Source organism: Oreochromis aureus, linkage group 7 (assembly GCF_013358895.1).
Source record: "Oreochromis aureus strain Israel breed Guangdong linkage group 7, ZZ_aureus, whole genome shotgun sequence".
Taxonomy (NCBI): domain Eukaryota; kingdom Metazoa; phylum Chordata; class Actinopteri; order Cichliformes; family Cichlidae; genus Oreochromis; species Oreochromis aureus.
This window is the reverse complement of record NC_052948.1, coordinates 26,099,737-26,114,041: the sequence shown is the minus strand read 5'-3', so window position 1 is coordinate 26,114,041 and position 14,305 is coordinate 26,099,737. Positions and strand designations below refer to the sequence as shown.

Sequence of the window (14,305 nt, the reverse complement as noted above, 5' to 3'; positions counted from 1 at the left end):
TCTGTCCAGCTCGTGATGCTAAGACCAATCTTCCTGTAGAAGTTTTGTTTCAAGTCTTTGGCCAGTTAGTGACATTTATGAAGCAAACAGTTTTAATACAGGGGTTTCGTTTTCCCCGCCAGTCTTCTGAGCCACATTCCACTCCAGTAGGTGGCGCTTATGTTCCTTAAGCTAGTTTACCAACCGCAATTAAACCAGAAGAAGAAGAAAAAACCGCCGAAGAAGAAGAAACCGAAGTCATTTTGTATTTTCGTTCGTTTAACATGTTTCAGGTGTTGGGTTTATTTGTGCCCGTCACAGAGTTTTAAGGGTAACATTTGTACTTTGCATCGTTAGCGAGGAGGTACTTATTAGCAGTGAGAGCATGATGAACTATTCCGACTATGACTCTGATGGATATTCGTCGAATGAAGATGCAGACTATGTCCCATCAGGTGAGGACTGTAAACACTATGGTGAGGTTTCTGCTATTCAGTGAAGAAAAAGAAGAAGAATCATTAACTGAGCTGCAAACTACAGGCAGAAACATGGTTACTGACACTGATGGTTATTTATGGCTCTTGTGTTGAAATAAAGCATGTTAAAGTCTGCTGAGAAATTCTTAGAAAGCTACGAGTGTTTTTTGATTAGTTTCCATTCAGCAGTTTTCACATCACATCACATCAAATCCAGACGCCAAATAATCCACACAGTCTGAGTAACAGTGCAATAGTACTATACAGTAGTTACAAAAAGCGCCTTACTCACCTTCATCAGTACTTGTGATTTCAAGTCCTAAAACGTGGAGTTGACATCGCCATGGCAGCTTAATAAAAGCCTGGATTATTGTAGACTTTCGAGCAGAACAGAACAGACTGCAGCTGTTAATCTGGAAGCTCAGTCAGGTGTGAGATTATACAGAGTCCATACAGGCAGATGCAGTCCTGATATACCAAGATGAAGCCTGAGTTGTCTTGGTGATATGGTTCAAGTCATAATCTTCACTTAAAAAATAGTGCTAATCAGTCAAATCAACCATGTCAAAACATACTGGGTTAAATCTCATTGTTAGCTTTAAATGCAGTTTCACATCTGCATTCATTGAAAAGCATGGTGAAATGATGCCCTCTCAGTACAGTTAAGTTGATTTGATATTTGATTATTCTTGATATCGATCTTGTTATGCATCATTTACTCTGCTTCTTGTACTTTTTCACCTCAGATGATAACCTCAGTGAGGATGACATAAATGAGTGTGAGAAGGAGGACCCTCTTCATGAGGATGACACTGTGCCCCATTCTGAGCCCATCAGCAAGAAAAAAAAGAAAAAAGACATCAGTGTGAGGTAAGAGTTTTCATCGGCACCCTTCAGTGAGAGGACAGTGTTTCCAAATGGAGAAAATTTAGTTAAATCTGTTTGTGCTCTCTGATGGCTGGAACACTGGAACATTTTCATTGTTTGAAAGTAAAACTTTTATAGCTTCATTAAATAGACTACAGTTGATGTCCAAAAAAAGAAAATGTCATCAGATCCTCATGATCTTGAGTTTTAGTCGCTGGTATCCCTTAAAACATTTTCAGAAAGAGGAAGAAGAGATTACTGAAAGTAGACGACAAAGATGAAGATGTTGGTGGAGCTAAAGAGGCGGATAACCCACAAGAAGAAGTGAAAACACCCACTAAGGCAAAGGATCAGGATGATGAAGCAAAACAGAAGAAAAAGTCAGATGAACTTTGGGCCAGTTTCTTATCTGACGTCGGATCGAGACCCAAAGAGTCTGCACCACAGTCGGGTACCACACAGAAGGTAAATATCTTTCAAACTTCGATATTTCTTTTTGCCAGCTTCTAATTCAAAGCTTGGACTACTGCTTTGATTTGCATAAACCACCTTTGAGACATGCACACTTTTAGTCATCTTATGTCCAAAATATCTATGTGTGGCGGTTTTCAAATTGAAGCTGAGCTGAAACGACTTTAATTCGATACCAATTTGTACCACAAGATGGTGCAGTAACTCAAGTTGGCACTAGTCTTGCCCAACAGCAAAGGAAGATGAAATCAGGGGAAAGACCGTTGTGGGCACTGTAGTTTGGGCACTGTGAGGCTGCTGTTTTGATCTGGTCTCTAACTGGGAAAACAACTTGCAAAATATCAAGTTGATTAAGCTCACACTGGAGCATTGTTCTCTGTGTGTTGTCTATATACTTACTTTCTAATATCGTTCTTTTGTTTTTGTCTTCAGGATGATTCCACAGTTTCCAAGACTGCTTCTGCGGTGACTGAAACAAAGCCGTCAGGTCCCGCTAAAGTCACCATCACCAAAGTTTTTGACTTTGCGGGTGAGGAAGTTTGGTAAGCTTCTGTTTTAAAAGCATTTGCTCACTAATCAGCAGGTGGACACGCACCATCTGGTATGATGGCAGTGCAGTAGATGGATGTCTCAGTCGGCAAGAACAGGTCCATTTGTGAATGAGCACCGAATAAACTCTTATCATGTCCACACAGCCACAAAGCAGAAGCTGTGACTTTCCAGAGATGTGCTTAGTTTCTGACACTAGTAAAACTTGAAAATACTGTTATTTAAATGAAGAAGTGTGGTATAAAGGTTATTTGTTTTTTGGTTTTTTTAAAGCAGTGGTTATTTGTGAACCGTAGCATTCCAGCATTATGCCTTAATCTGGTTATCATCATATTAATGCAACATTTTAAAGTGACAGGGAACCCTGTGGCCTGGATTGTGAAGCAGGATTTGTAGTTAGTAAGGTGACTTCGGTTTTGACCCAGAGTTTTAAAGGCTATATTGCTATGGTAACAACACAGCACACCTAAATAGCACCCGATATCACAATATGTTCGAGATATTAAGGAGTTCTTTTGAAAATGATATTCCTAGAATACAGTTGACCTCAACATGCAGACAGTCGAAGGAGTTCAAGTTTCTTTTCTTTAATGAATATGAAGAAAATTGGCTTAGAAAACACAGTTTTGTTGGGCTGCATCATTGTGCTGTTGGATGTCTTTTCATGATAGAGAGAGGAAGCTGCAGCTTGACCATAAATTATATGCTGACTGAGTCATGGAATAAATAAAAGCTGCTTTGGCTGGATTTTTCGATACTTTCATCTGTACACAGGCTCCAAATGCTTACAGTTCTTACAGTCTTTTTTTGCTTTTTTTTTGTTAAGCTGCAAATATGAAACCCTCCTGCTGTTGGCCCTGTTTACTCTATTCAGTTTTGACACAGACGTCTTGTTTATGTGTCTCCAGTTGCTCAGAGGCATTATGGTCATGAAAGCGTGCCTCAGACTCATGGAAAGGTTAGTTTTGTGTTTGTGCACTCTGGTGAAGCTCAGCTACAGTGGTGTGTTATGTGATGGCAAAGCGTACTGTAGTCCTAAGTCTTTAAACAGGCAGTGGAAGACTTGGTTTTTAATGACTTTCAATCAGAATCATGGATTTGAGAACCTTTTCTGTTATTCCTGCTTTCACCCAACCAATGAGAATTTTCTAGCATCTGTGCTGCGCAAGTACTCATGGAGCTTCTAAAGTGCACGTCGTTTAACTCCCTGTCCATCTAGCACAGTATGGGCTGATGGCAGTATGCTTACATGCCTAAAATTTAAGCCCATTTTGTGCACAAAGATTGGGGGAAGATCCTATATCATAAATTACTCGCGGACTATTCATAAAGATCCCTTTAGCCTGCATTTATGTGACTGCATTGTTGAGTCTATATGTAATACCTGGTTTATCCAGCAGTTATTATGTTGAAGAACATAATAACTGCTCTACCACCTGGCTGTAGCTCAGGTGGTAGAGCAGGTCATCTACTGATCGGAAGGTTCCTGGCTTCCCCTAGTCTGCATGCCAAATATCCTTGGGCAAGATACTAACCCCAAATTGCTCTCCGATGCATCCATCGGAGTATGAATGTGTGTGAATGTTACTTAGAAAGCACTTAGAACAATGTGCTTGTGCGAATGTGGTGTGAATGGGTGAATGCACAAGTTGTATAAAGCGCTTTGAGTGCTCAGATGAGTAGAAAAGCGCTATATAAGAACCAGTCCAGTCCAAGAACACGGTGCAAGTCTTTGCTCTACGTTTCTCTTGTATGCATGAGTCTAATCTCACTGTATCACACACTACTTACAAGTTTAACACCTGGCACTTCCTCTGTTTTTGGTGTTTAATGGTGTTTAATGGAAAAGTGTGCTCCATAGGCTTACTGGATACTGAAACAGTTTTTATCTGTCAGCATGTTTTTTTTTAATACAGTTTAAAAGAATACACATCTGCCTCCATCTTTCAGGGTGAATAAAGAGGTTTCAGCTGACTCCAGGGAAGCAAAGAGTTATCTCAAGAGCCAGAGCGTCAACGAGGACGAGAAGAGCGAAAACGAGAAGACGTCATCACCCTGTTCTCCACCGCTCCCTGGTTCCAGGTACACAAATACTACTCTAGGATTATTACTACTGCAGGATTACTCTACTATTTCCATATGATTGGATTTTCTTTTGTGTGTGTGTGTGTGTTTTTTTTTTTTTTTTTGTTTGTTTGTTTTTTTTAAACAAATATAGCCATTTTATTAATGACTTGGGGGGGAAAAAAACTTAACAACACAAGGAATACATGCATGCAGGGAAGTTATTATTCTTTTATCCTCCTTTTTCTTATTCACAACATACATTTCTTACAGTTTAGTGCTGAATACAGATGTGAAGCGATAAAATCAATTTATGTATATGCTTGTTTACACACCCACACACACAGACACACCTCAAAAAGACATTTTTCCCCTCAGTGTGACTTGAATACTAACAGTATTTTATCTTCAACTTGGCACCTGCAGGTTTATCTTTTCCAGCTATATCTGTTTAAATAACCAAATATAAATTATTGTTAATTGTGTAATAGAGACTACATAGACGAGGAACACGGATTACAATTCAGATTTGGATGCATTAGATATGATTGGATATTTAGTACCAGTGCATGTTTTGAGCTACGAGCGCGTCTGTTGCTGAAAAATGCTGAAAAATCGAGCTCAGTTTGAAGAAATAAGTGCTACAAATTTGTCCCGTAAAACTGCACAGTTGCATTAAGACAGCTGCATTAAGAATAGGTGAGTCTGAAAAAATGTTAACATATGAAACATTTGCACATATTTGGTGTGATCTAGTGTGTAAAGGCCTTAAGGAGTGGAAAAAAGCAGAGTGGAAAAGAAATTGTCAGTCCATCATGGGGAGTTCCCCGGCAGCCTGAGCCTATAACGGGAGAAAGGAGGATTCTGTACCACCTGAATCCAGTCTTAAGTGCTCTGCTTTATCAAAAAGGAAAGTTTTAAGTCTAATCTTACAAGTAGAGAGGGTGTCTGTCTCCTAAATCCAAACTGGGAGCTGGTTCCACAGGAGTGGCGCCTGATGGCTGAACACTCTGTGTACCATTCCACTTTTAAATATCCTAGGAACCACAAGTAAGCCCACAGTCTGAGAGCAAAGTTTTCTATTAGGATAATAAAAAACTGTTGTCTTGTTTTTCAGAATTTTGATATAGCAAGATATTGTTTAGGTTTGGTGACTTTCCTTATATTATATACATTCTGGTCCTGTGTCACTTTTCGGCATCACATTCCTTGTTGCTGATCAGTTTTTACCCCTCAGCCATAAAAGGCTCATGGGGTATTATTGTCACCCGCCGGGTGACGTGGACACCCAAGTTTGTGAATGTGATAACTGGAGAACCAGGCAACGTAGGACTCAAATTGACACCATAGCTGCGTCTACTAAAAATCTTGGGTGAGCTTGAATCTCAGTGACCTTGAACTCAAGGTCAGAGGTCAAGTTATCTGAGAATCTTGTGAATGCATTAACTCAAGAAGGAAGTCACCTAGGGCTTTTGAATTGATAATACACGTGTGTCTGCTAAGATCCTGAGGAGTAGCACTGGTGTTCGCCAGTATTTTTGGCCTAGTCTTCACACTCTCGTCAGACTGCTTTGTCCCAGTGCACCCTTTGGGAGAGACAGGAAACCTGCATGCTGCAGACATGCTGTCATCCCATCAACACTCTTCTATGTAGTCAGTCTAGCTCTGGTCATATTTGCATATCTGCAGATCATCATCATTATTTAAAAATCACTGAAGCAATGTAACTCCAAGCTCCCGAGACCTTAAGTCTCTGCAGACTTGTTCCAGTGAGAGCACAGGCGGCTCCTGTGACCTGTATGCAACAGATTTTATTGCATGTCAAACACACATCTGGAGTAGCACTAGTGCCAGCTGTGCTCCAGTAGTGAAATCCCGCTACACTATCCCGCTGTATGCTCTGCAATGCATTTCTGCTTTTCCAATACAATAGTATTTCCAATACTTTTTGTTGCCACGGTAATAAAGCAGCTAAGGATGTGCACATCTTCCACCCCAGACAAGCAACTGCAGACAGGACACAGGAAATCATCTTCCAGCTTACAGGAAGTATGGTGCTTTACAAGCCATTGCCTGTTTATCTCAGTTCTGTGTGTGTGCGTGTGTGCGTGTGTGCGTGTGTGTGTGTGTGTGTGTGTGTGTGTGTAAAAGGGAACACAACAGGAAAGAGCCATTAGCACCACCCTATCATCAGTCCTTGTTGAGGTTGTGCAGTTATCATTTATTTGTAGATTTAGATGATAGTGTTGGTATGTGCTGTTATATAAGCTGGCAGTAATAAGTGTGTGCGTGTTAAACCACAGTGAAGTCTGACCGTAGAAGCAGTAGGTCCTTCATAAATTAAATTCTGCAGTGTGCTGTCTGGTGTTTATTTCTTAGTCATCCAGGTCATGGTAGTCTAAGGAGCTGGGAAAGAAAGAAGTCCAGTTGCCTTCTTTCCATCTAGGGCTGGGCTATATCATACCGTTCACGGTAATACCGGTGTAATTTTGGGCAACGATAGGAAAATGAAATATCGCGATAGAATGTGGGTAATACGCGCATGCGCAGTGCCTATGTTTACATACGCACATGGCGGCGACGCAGAATGAGAAGAGCGAAAGTGGATCGTTAAATGAAACGGATGAACCAGAGTTGGTTTGTAAAAATGCTGCAACTTCAGTGGTGTGGAACTGGTTTAGCTTTCGTCCGTCAGATACACAACAAAGCACTATTTTTGGTAGCGCATACTAGCGGGCCGTCGTTATTACCGTGTTGTTTGGAAAATACGGCTACGACTTTGCTAAGCTATGAAGCCGCACCGCTTGATGGATTGTCGGAGCATTACGGCTATCGCAGGCAGGAGCCTCGCGGAGTGATACGTACTGTGCTTCAACATAATATTACCGTATTGTGTGTGTATAACCTCTTTTTAAGTTTTGTGGATATTATACATGGTTATGCTGAGGATATGTCGGCCAGTTTCTACTGGAAATGGCTTTTGGTTAAACTGTCCGCAAGGAATTTGCAGTGTTACATTTTTATATAACTTTAATGTACATAAAAAACAGCTGCTTGTTTAAGTGAAAATACATTGATGGGTTTCTTTTTGCACTAATAAAGTTGTGGAGTTGTAAAGTATTTTGTCTAGTGTCAATTATATCGTCAGTTATATCGTTATCGCAAATTTTCAAATGTATATCGTGATAAATATTTTTGGTCATATTGCCCTGCTCTATTTCCAACCTCCTTAGACTATATGAGATACTGTACTACACTCAGAGTCCACTTTATTAACAGTACCTGTAACACAAATAACTAAAATGGGGGAGAAAGATGTTGCAAGTAAGGGCTGGGCAATTACTCCAAAATTAATTTATTCTGTTAATACTTCCCCCAGTCCAGCCATCTCCAATCTTTTTTTGCGCCATGGACCGGTTTATGTCCAACAATATTTTCATGGATGTGGACAAATACAACAAAATAAAACCAGTACCAGTACCCAAAAAAGAGAAGATTTAAAGACCAAGGGAAACCGAGTTAACAATAAAAAAATAACGCTTAAACCGGAAAAAAAACCCCAGAAAAACAATAAATTTCACACCTGAGCCTCAACTCTTGCGGCCCGGTACCAAACGACTCACAGACCGGTACCGGTCCGTGGCCTGTGGGTTGGGGACCGCTGCCCCAGTCCGTGTTTATGTACTGTCCTCATAAAACCATAAGAGTCTGCGTCTGCGTTCAGCCTGTGATATAGAAGCGTGGCGAGAAACTTGAAAACCATGTTGACAGTACAACAGCTTGTACCATAGACAAATGACATGTCCATTACTTGATCTCACTAAGAAATACACTAATCAGACTGCTGTTGGTGGTGTAATGGTTTTTATAATGGCCATTGTGCACACTTTGCCTCTTAGTATCAACTGTGCGCCATTCATCAACAGTGTTGTTGCTGACCATGTCCATCCCTTTATGACAACAGTGTACTCAACACACTCTGTCACAAAGTTTAAATCATCTTAAACAATTTTTTAAACATGATGTTATCATGTCAATATGGACCAAAATCTCTGAGAAATGTTTCCAGCAGCTTGTTGAGTGAAAATTGTTTTTTTCTTTTCTTTTCTTTTCTTTTCTTTTCTTTTCTTTTCTTTTCTATGAGTTTTGTTTGTTTGTTTGTTTGTTTGTTTGTTTGTTTGTTTTCATAAAGCCATATCTGCAACCTTGTGCTTCTGAATGACAGTTAAACTGACCTTGAATTTCAAATCTTAAGGGTGTGATTTTGGTGGGTCACCTAAAGGCTTTTCTTTCTGATTTCAGTACTAAGCGCCCAGCAGGCATGTCAAATGTCCTAAGTCGTATTGGGGGAAAGAAACAGAAAATGAGTACATTGGAAAAGTCAAAAATGGACTGGGATGCTTTTAAATCTGAGGAGGGCATCACCGAGGAGCTGGCTATCCACAACAGAGGCAGAGAAGGGTAAGACATTTTCAGCATGTGTGAAGTAATGTTCACTGTGGCCAAGAGGCATGTTCATCAAAACTGGATGTCCTTATTTTACATGACAAAATAATTTAGTAAGATTTGTATATATTTATTTGTCATACTCCAACTGAACAAAAAGAAAAAGGAAGTAAGTCCTGTCCCACAGACATATCATTAAGTAAAACAACTTTAATAACATATTTAATCATTTAATAATGGCTCATATTTCTTTAGACTCTCCTACTGATGTTTCCAAACTCCTTCCAATAACTATGAACTGGCCAACCTTTCTCTAGTTTCTGAAATTCTTGAAAGACTAGCTGTCAAATAGCTAACTGAGAATTTGCAGAGAAATGGTTTATTTGTGGAGGGAGAATCTGCTGGTCGCAGCAGATGACCGCCCCTCCCTGAGCCTGGTTCTGCTGGAGGTTTCTTCCTTTTTAAAAAAGGAGTTTTTCCTTCCACTGTCGCCAAGTACTTGCTCATAGGAGGTCATTGTAGGGCATTTACCTTACAATATAAAGCGCCTTGAGGTGACTGTTGTAATTTGGCACTGTATAAATAAAATGAAATACAATAGAAATGTTCATATTCATAATATTGGTTGTGTATTACTTCTGTGACAGGACAGAAAGTGGAGATGCCTGCTTGTGCTCTAAATGGGTCGAGATCATGTACTTACGTTTATTTACCGTGCTGTAAAATTGAGTTATCAATCTTTTGCATGTTAACAGCTAAAATGCTTCAACTTTTAGCAGTTGCACAAAGATAGCAGGCAGGCAAGTATCACTGCATTTTAAAACAAATTGTATCTATTTTTTGATCTGCAAGGTGTGGAAGAAAGTAGGTATCAAAAGAAGTACCTGCTACCAGGTGCTATCACCTAATGAAAAACCCTAAAAACCGTGTCGAGCCAATCTGAATAGGTCCTAGTGGAAAAGGTCGATTAGTGTTGTGAGGATCTCATTTCTGCTGTAACATTATAGCATTGAGTTAGTCCCTAATGAGGCTGACCATAAACGTTAATCTTGGATTTCTAAACAAAGCAGCCAGTTCATTTCAGCACTGAGCAGCATTATACCAAGAGCAGTGCAAACTGGCATCTCAGCAATCAGTAGATCAAGTAGTGAGTGTGTGAATAGTCTGCCAACCAAAACAATACACTATGTTATACTGTTTTTGTTTTTGTTTTTTTACAGTCATTACAGTTTGTTTTTTAAAGATGCAATACCAGAGAAATTTAAAAACAGATGCTCTGTTTACTGACATGAGGCATTTTCATTGTGTTCCACTGTCTTTGTAGAAATGTGAGTAATCTGGCTGCCTGTAAAACAAGATGCATCCTCATCTCATCAGGCTGTAAACATGCAGAGTCAGGTGGCAGTGATGAGTCACAAGATGACTTTTACAGCTGCACACTGGTGCCAGTTGCACACTGTTCTGCTAAACTCTGCCCCTGTCATTCACAATGAATGAGCTCTCCTAGTAGCAACTATGCACCTTATGCATATACAGTTAAGCCCATAATTATTCATACCCCTGCCAAATTTTGACTTAAAGTTACTTTTATTCAACTAGCAAGTTATTTTTTGACTGGAAATGACACAGGCGTCTCCCAAAAGATAATAAGATGATGTACAAGACGCATCATTGTGGAAAAAAAAATATTTCTCAGCTTTTATTTACATTTGAGCAAAAAGTATCATGTCCAGAATTATTCATACCCTTCACAAACTGTCACAGTCTCTGGGAAAATCCAAAGTTCCATCCATTCCAAATAGTCAAAGCTGTTCTAAAGCATCCTAATTACCCTGATTAATTGGGAATAGCTGTTTTAATCAACTCAACAGGTGAAAAACAGCAGCTCTCTGCAGGTGGTTTGTGGACATTCATGGCTAAGACAAAGGAACTCAGTGAGGACCTGCGGCTGCGCATTGTGGCTGCTCACAAGTGAGGAAAGGGCTACAAGGCCATATCCAAATGTTTTCAAGTTCCAGTGGCTACAGTGCAAAGTATTATTAAAAAATACAAGATGTTCCGCACTGTGGAAAATCTCAGAGGACGTTGTCGGAAGCCAAAAGTGACACCTGTGCTGGCCAGGAGAATAGTGAGAGAGGTGAAAAAGAATCCAAGGATCACCACCAAGGCCATTCTGGTGAATCTGGGCTCTGCTGGTGGCAATGTCTCAAGGCAGACAGTCCAACGGACACTGCACACTGCTGGGTTCCACGGATGCAGACCAAGGAAAACGCCACTTCTCCAGATAAGGCACGCAAAAGCTCGTTTGGCCTTTGCAAATGCTCATCTGGACAAAGAAGAAGATTTCTGGTCTTCAGTGTTATGGTCAGATGAAACAAAAATTGAATTATTTGGTCACAATGATGTTGCCTTCATTTGGCATAAAAAGGAGAAGCCTTCAACCCAAAGAACACCATCCCCACTGTCAAACATGGTGGTGGGAACCCTAATGCTTTGGGGTGTTTTTCAGCCAATGGACCAGGGAACCTAATCACAGTAAACAGCACCATGAAAAAAGAGCAATACATGAAGATTCTCAACAACAACATCAGGCAGTCTGCAGAAAAACTTGGCCTTGGGAACCAGTGGACATTTCAGCATGACAATGACCCAAAACATACAGCAAAAGTGGTGAAGAAATGGTTAGCAGACAACAACATTAACGTTTTGCAGTGGCCTAGCCAGAGTCCTGACTTGAATCCAATTGAGAATCTGTGGAAGGAGCTAAAGATCAGGGTGATGGCAAGAAGACCCTCCAACCTGAAAGATTTGGAGCTCATTGCTAAAGATGAATGGGCAAAAATGCCTGTGGAGACATGCAAAAAGCTGGTCTGCAATTATAGGAAGCGTTTGATTGCTGTAATAGCCAATAAAGGCTTTTCTATTGATTATTGAGAAGGGTATGAATAATTCTGGACATGATACTTTTTGCTAAAATATAAATAAAACCTGAGAAATATTTTTTTCCACAATGATGCCTCTTGTACATCGTCTTATTATCTTTTGGGAGACACCTGTGTCATTTCTGCTCAAAAAAGAACTTGCTTGTTGAACAAAAGTAACTTTAAGTCAAAATTTGTCAGGGGTATGAATAATTATGGGCTTAACTGTATATGCAATAGAGCCACCCTCAAACAAAGCTGCGTTTCTGTCACAAAAGTGACACTGTGCTTCTTTAGTAAATGACAACAGCCTGCGGTACCTGGATTGATAAAAGTAGGTCTGATGTTCCTGTTCTTTTCTGTTTGTGTGTGCTTAGGTATGTGGAGCGGAAGAATTTCTTGGAGCGCGTCGACCACCGCCAGTTTGAGTTGGAAAAGGCAGTACGACTGAGCAATATGAAGCAATGACACAGACCGACAACACACACACTCGCACAGAGAACAGATTTTTTTTTTTTTTTTTTTTTTTTTTTCCTGCAGCTCTTTCTTTCTCTAATGAGACAGGTGCTGTTCTCCCTTTAAAGTGAGCTCAAACTACTGTTCTTGCTCGAGTCTATTTCAGGCTCGGTATATTAATAGGCTCAGTTTGTACGAAGGAGGTTTGCTGCGTGTGCTTCCATCCTTGTGTAACCAATAACGAATCTCAGACCTTCACACTGCATCCCTCCTGCTTCCTCAAGTGGCTGATTTAAGACCTCAAGGACGGATTAAAACCCACACTGGTTTATTGTAATTTTTGTTTTGTTTTTTTGCATAATTTCTCTCTGTTATTGAACTTTCATACCCCTCAGGATCTGGGAACATTATACCATCTATAGTGTAAAACCTGACAGGCCAAGAAGCACAAGAACTCAGACGATCTGTCTGTCTTGTTAGGGTAGAGGCTGTAATTATGTATCTTTGTTGGTGCCGACCAAAACCACAAACACAATAATTTTGTTTTCAGTGAGCTCAAAGCAGAGCCATGCAGTAGGTAATACTCACCATATTGATGACTCCAAAATAGCTGAATCATAATGTGGTACGTTACAGCTGCTGTTTATTAAAAGAAAAAAAAGTTACTTCATCCATAAGACCGTTAAGTACCTCTGTCTGCTGGCTGATTCACAGATCAAAGTGTACTTTGTAGAATTGTAGTATTAGTAATAGTATTTTTTTGTTTGTGATAAGCAAATGTATCCGTTAGGTTCAGTGGACAAATTGTTGCATGGCAACAGAAAGTGAGAAAGTGATTGGACGTTTCTCTCTGGTGTACCTCTGGTGTTTTATCAATTAAGGAAAACTGTTTGAACTGTCTTATTTCATTGATAGAATCAGGATAGTTTTGTGATGGGTTTTTAACATGATTCACATTGTCATGGAAACAAATCTGTATATTGCAGAGTTTGAAGCTGATGATAAAAACCACTGTGTACAGTTGGCAGTTTGTAGTGTTACTCATTTACAAAAGAAAAGACCCTATTATTAACACTGCAGCCATATGACATTTAAACGTTCAAGAAAAAATAGTTTGCACATCACATGTAACGATTCTGCACATATAGATGGAACAGAATGAGTCTTTTCAGTAGAGATGCACCGATCGATTGGCTGGTTTTCAGCTGATTGGCGGTGACCGTGAATGTGCGAGTTCTGCCTTTCCAAAAGTGTAGCTACTGCATTTAACAACAACAAGTGCGGTTCTCCCACCCACAGCAGTGGACACACTCAAATCAATATAAACGAGTCATTTGATTTCATGCCGATATTTTTCATGAACCCAAATGTAATAATGATTAAATAATATGTGGTTGTCAGTGTAGCATCTGAAGTTTTCTTATTTTCACAGCTCTGCCAATGTGTGTATTAACACTTTCAAAGTCTTCTCTCGCCATTTAAATATATTCAGCTGAACCGCAGGTTGTGGCAGCTGAAAGTAAAATTTTATTGCTCTGCTGAAGCGTCTGATGATGACCTCTGAAAGACGCTAGAAGTGTAGCTAACAGCAGTAACCAGAATGTGCAGTTCTTAAAGAAACTGCAAGTGGGATTACTGCAGCATAGTTACAGCTGTGGTAACCGGGTCACTGCGTCATGGAAGAAGATGAGACTGAACCACCAACATTGCTGCAGTAAACTTGAAATGCCACTAGCAAGCACTGCTAGATTTAAAGAAAAAATAGAATGTTTATGTTTCTTCAGAAACACTTAAATCCATGTAGACATTGTAAATTTAGAGAACAAGAACTCTTATTAAGGATTAGTGCTGATATTAGCAGTGTGTAAGGACAAACACAAACAGCTGTGTGAAACACATTCTTGTCAAAGCTGGGTCCAAAACATTTGTAGCTGACCTCTGAACTTCTGGCATTCTCCACAGCAGCTTCCCACATCACTTCCTTAAAATACACGTTGACCTCAGGGTCAGTGACTGTGAACCCCACATCAGGCGCTGCAGGGGCACATTGCTTTGTGAACTTGCTCCCTGAGACAC

General features: G+C 40.0%; 1 protein-coding gene across 1 annotated transcript; it reads left to right on the top strand.

Moving 5' to 3' along the window:
- Positions 1-209: 209 nt before the first annotated feature.
- cfdp1 (craniofacial development protein 1) lies at positions 210-13,252 on the top strand. The gene is made up of 7 exons (XM_031753532.2): positions 210-434; positions 1,202-1,325; positions 1,562-1,787; positions 2,226-2,335; positions 4,293-4,424; positions 8,709-8,867; positions 12,151-13,252. Exons 1-7 carry the CDS (start codon positions 365-367, stop codon positions 12,239-12,241), a joined length of 912 nt encoding a protein of 303 aa, XP_031609392.1. The 5' UTR covers positions 210-364; the 3' UTR covers positions 12,242-13,252.
- Positions 13,253-14,305: the final 1,053 nt, after the last annotated feature.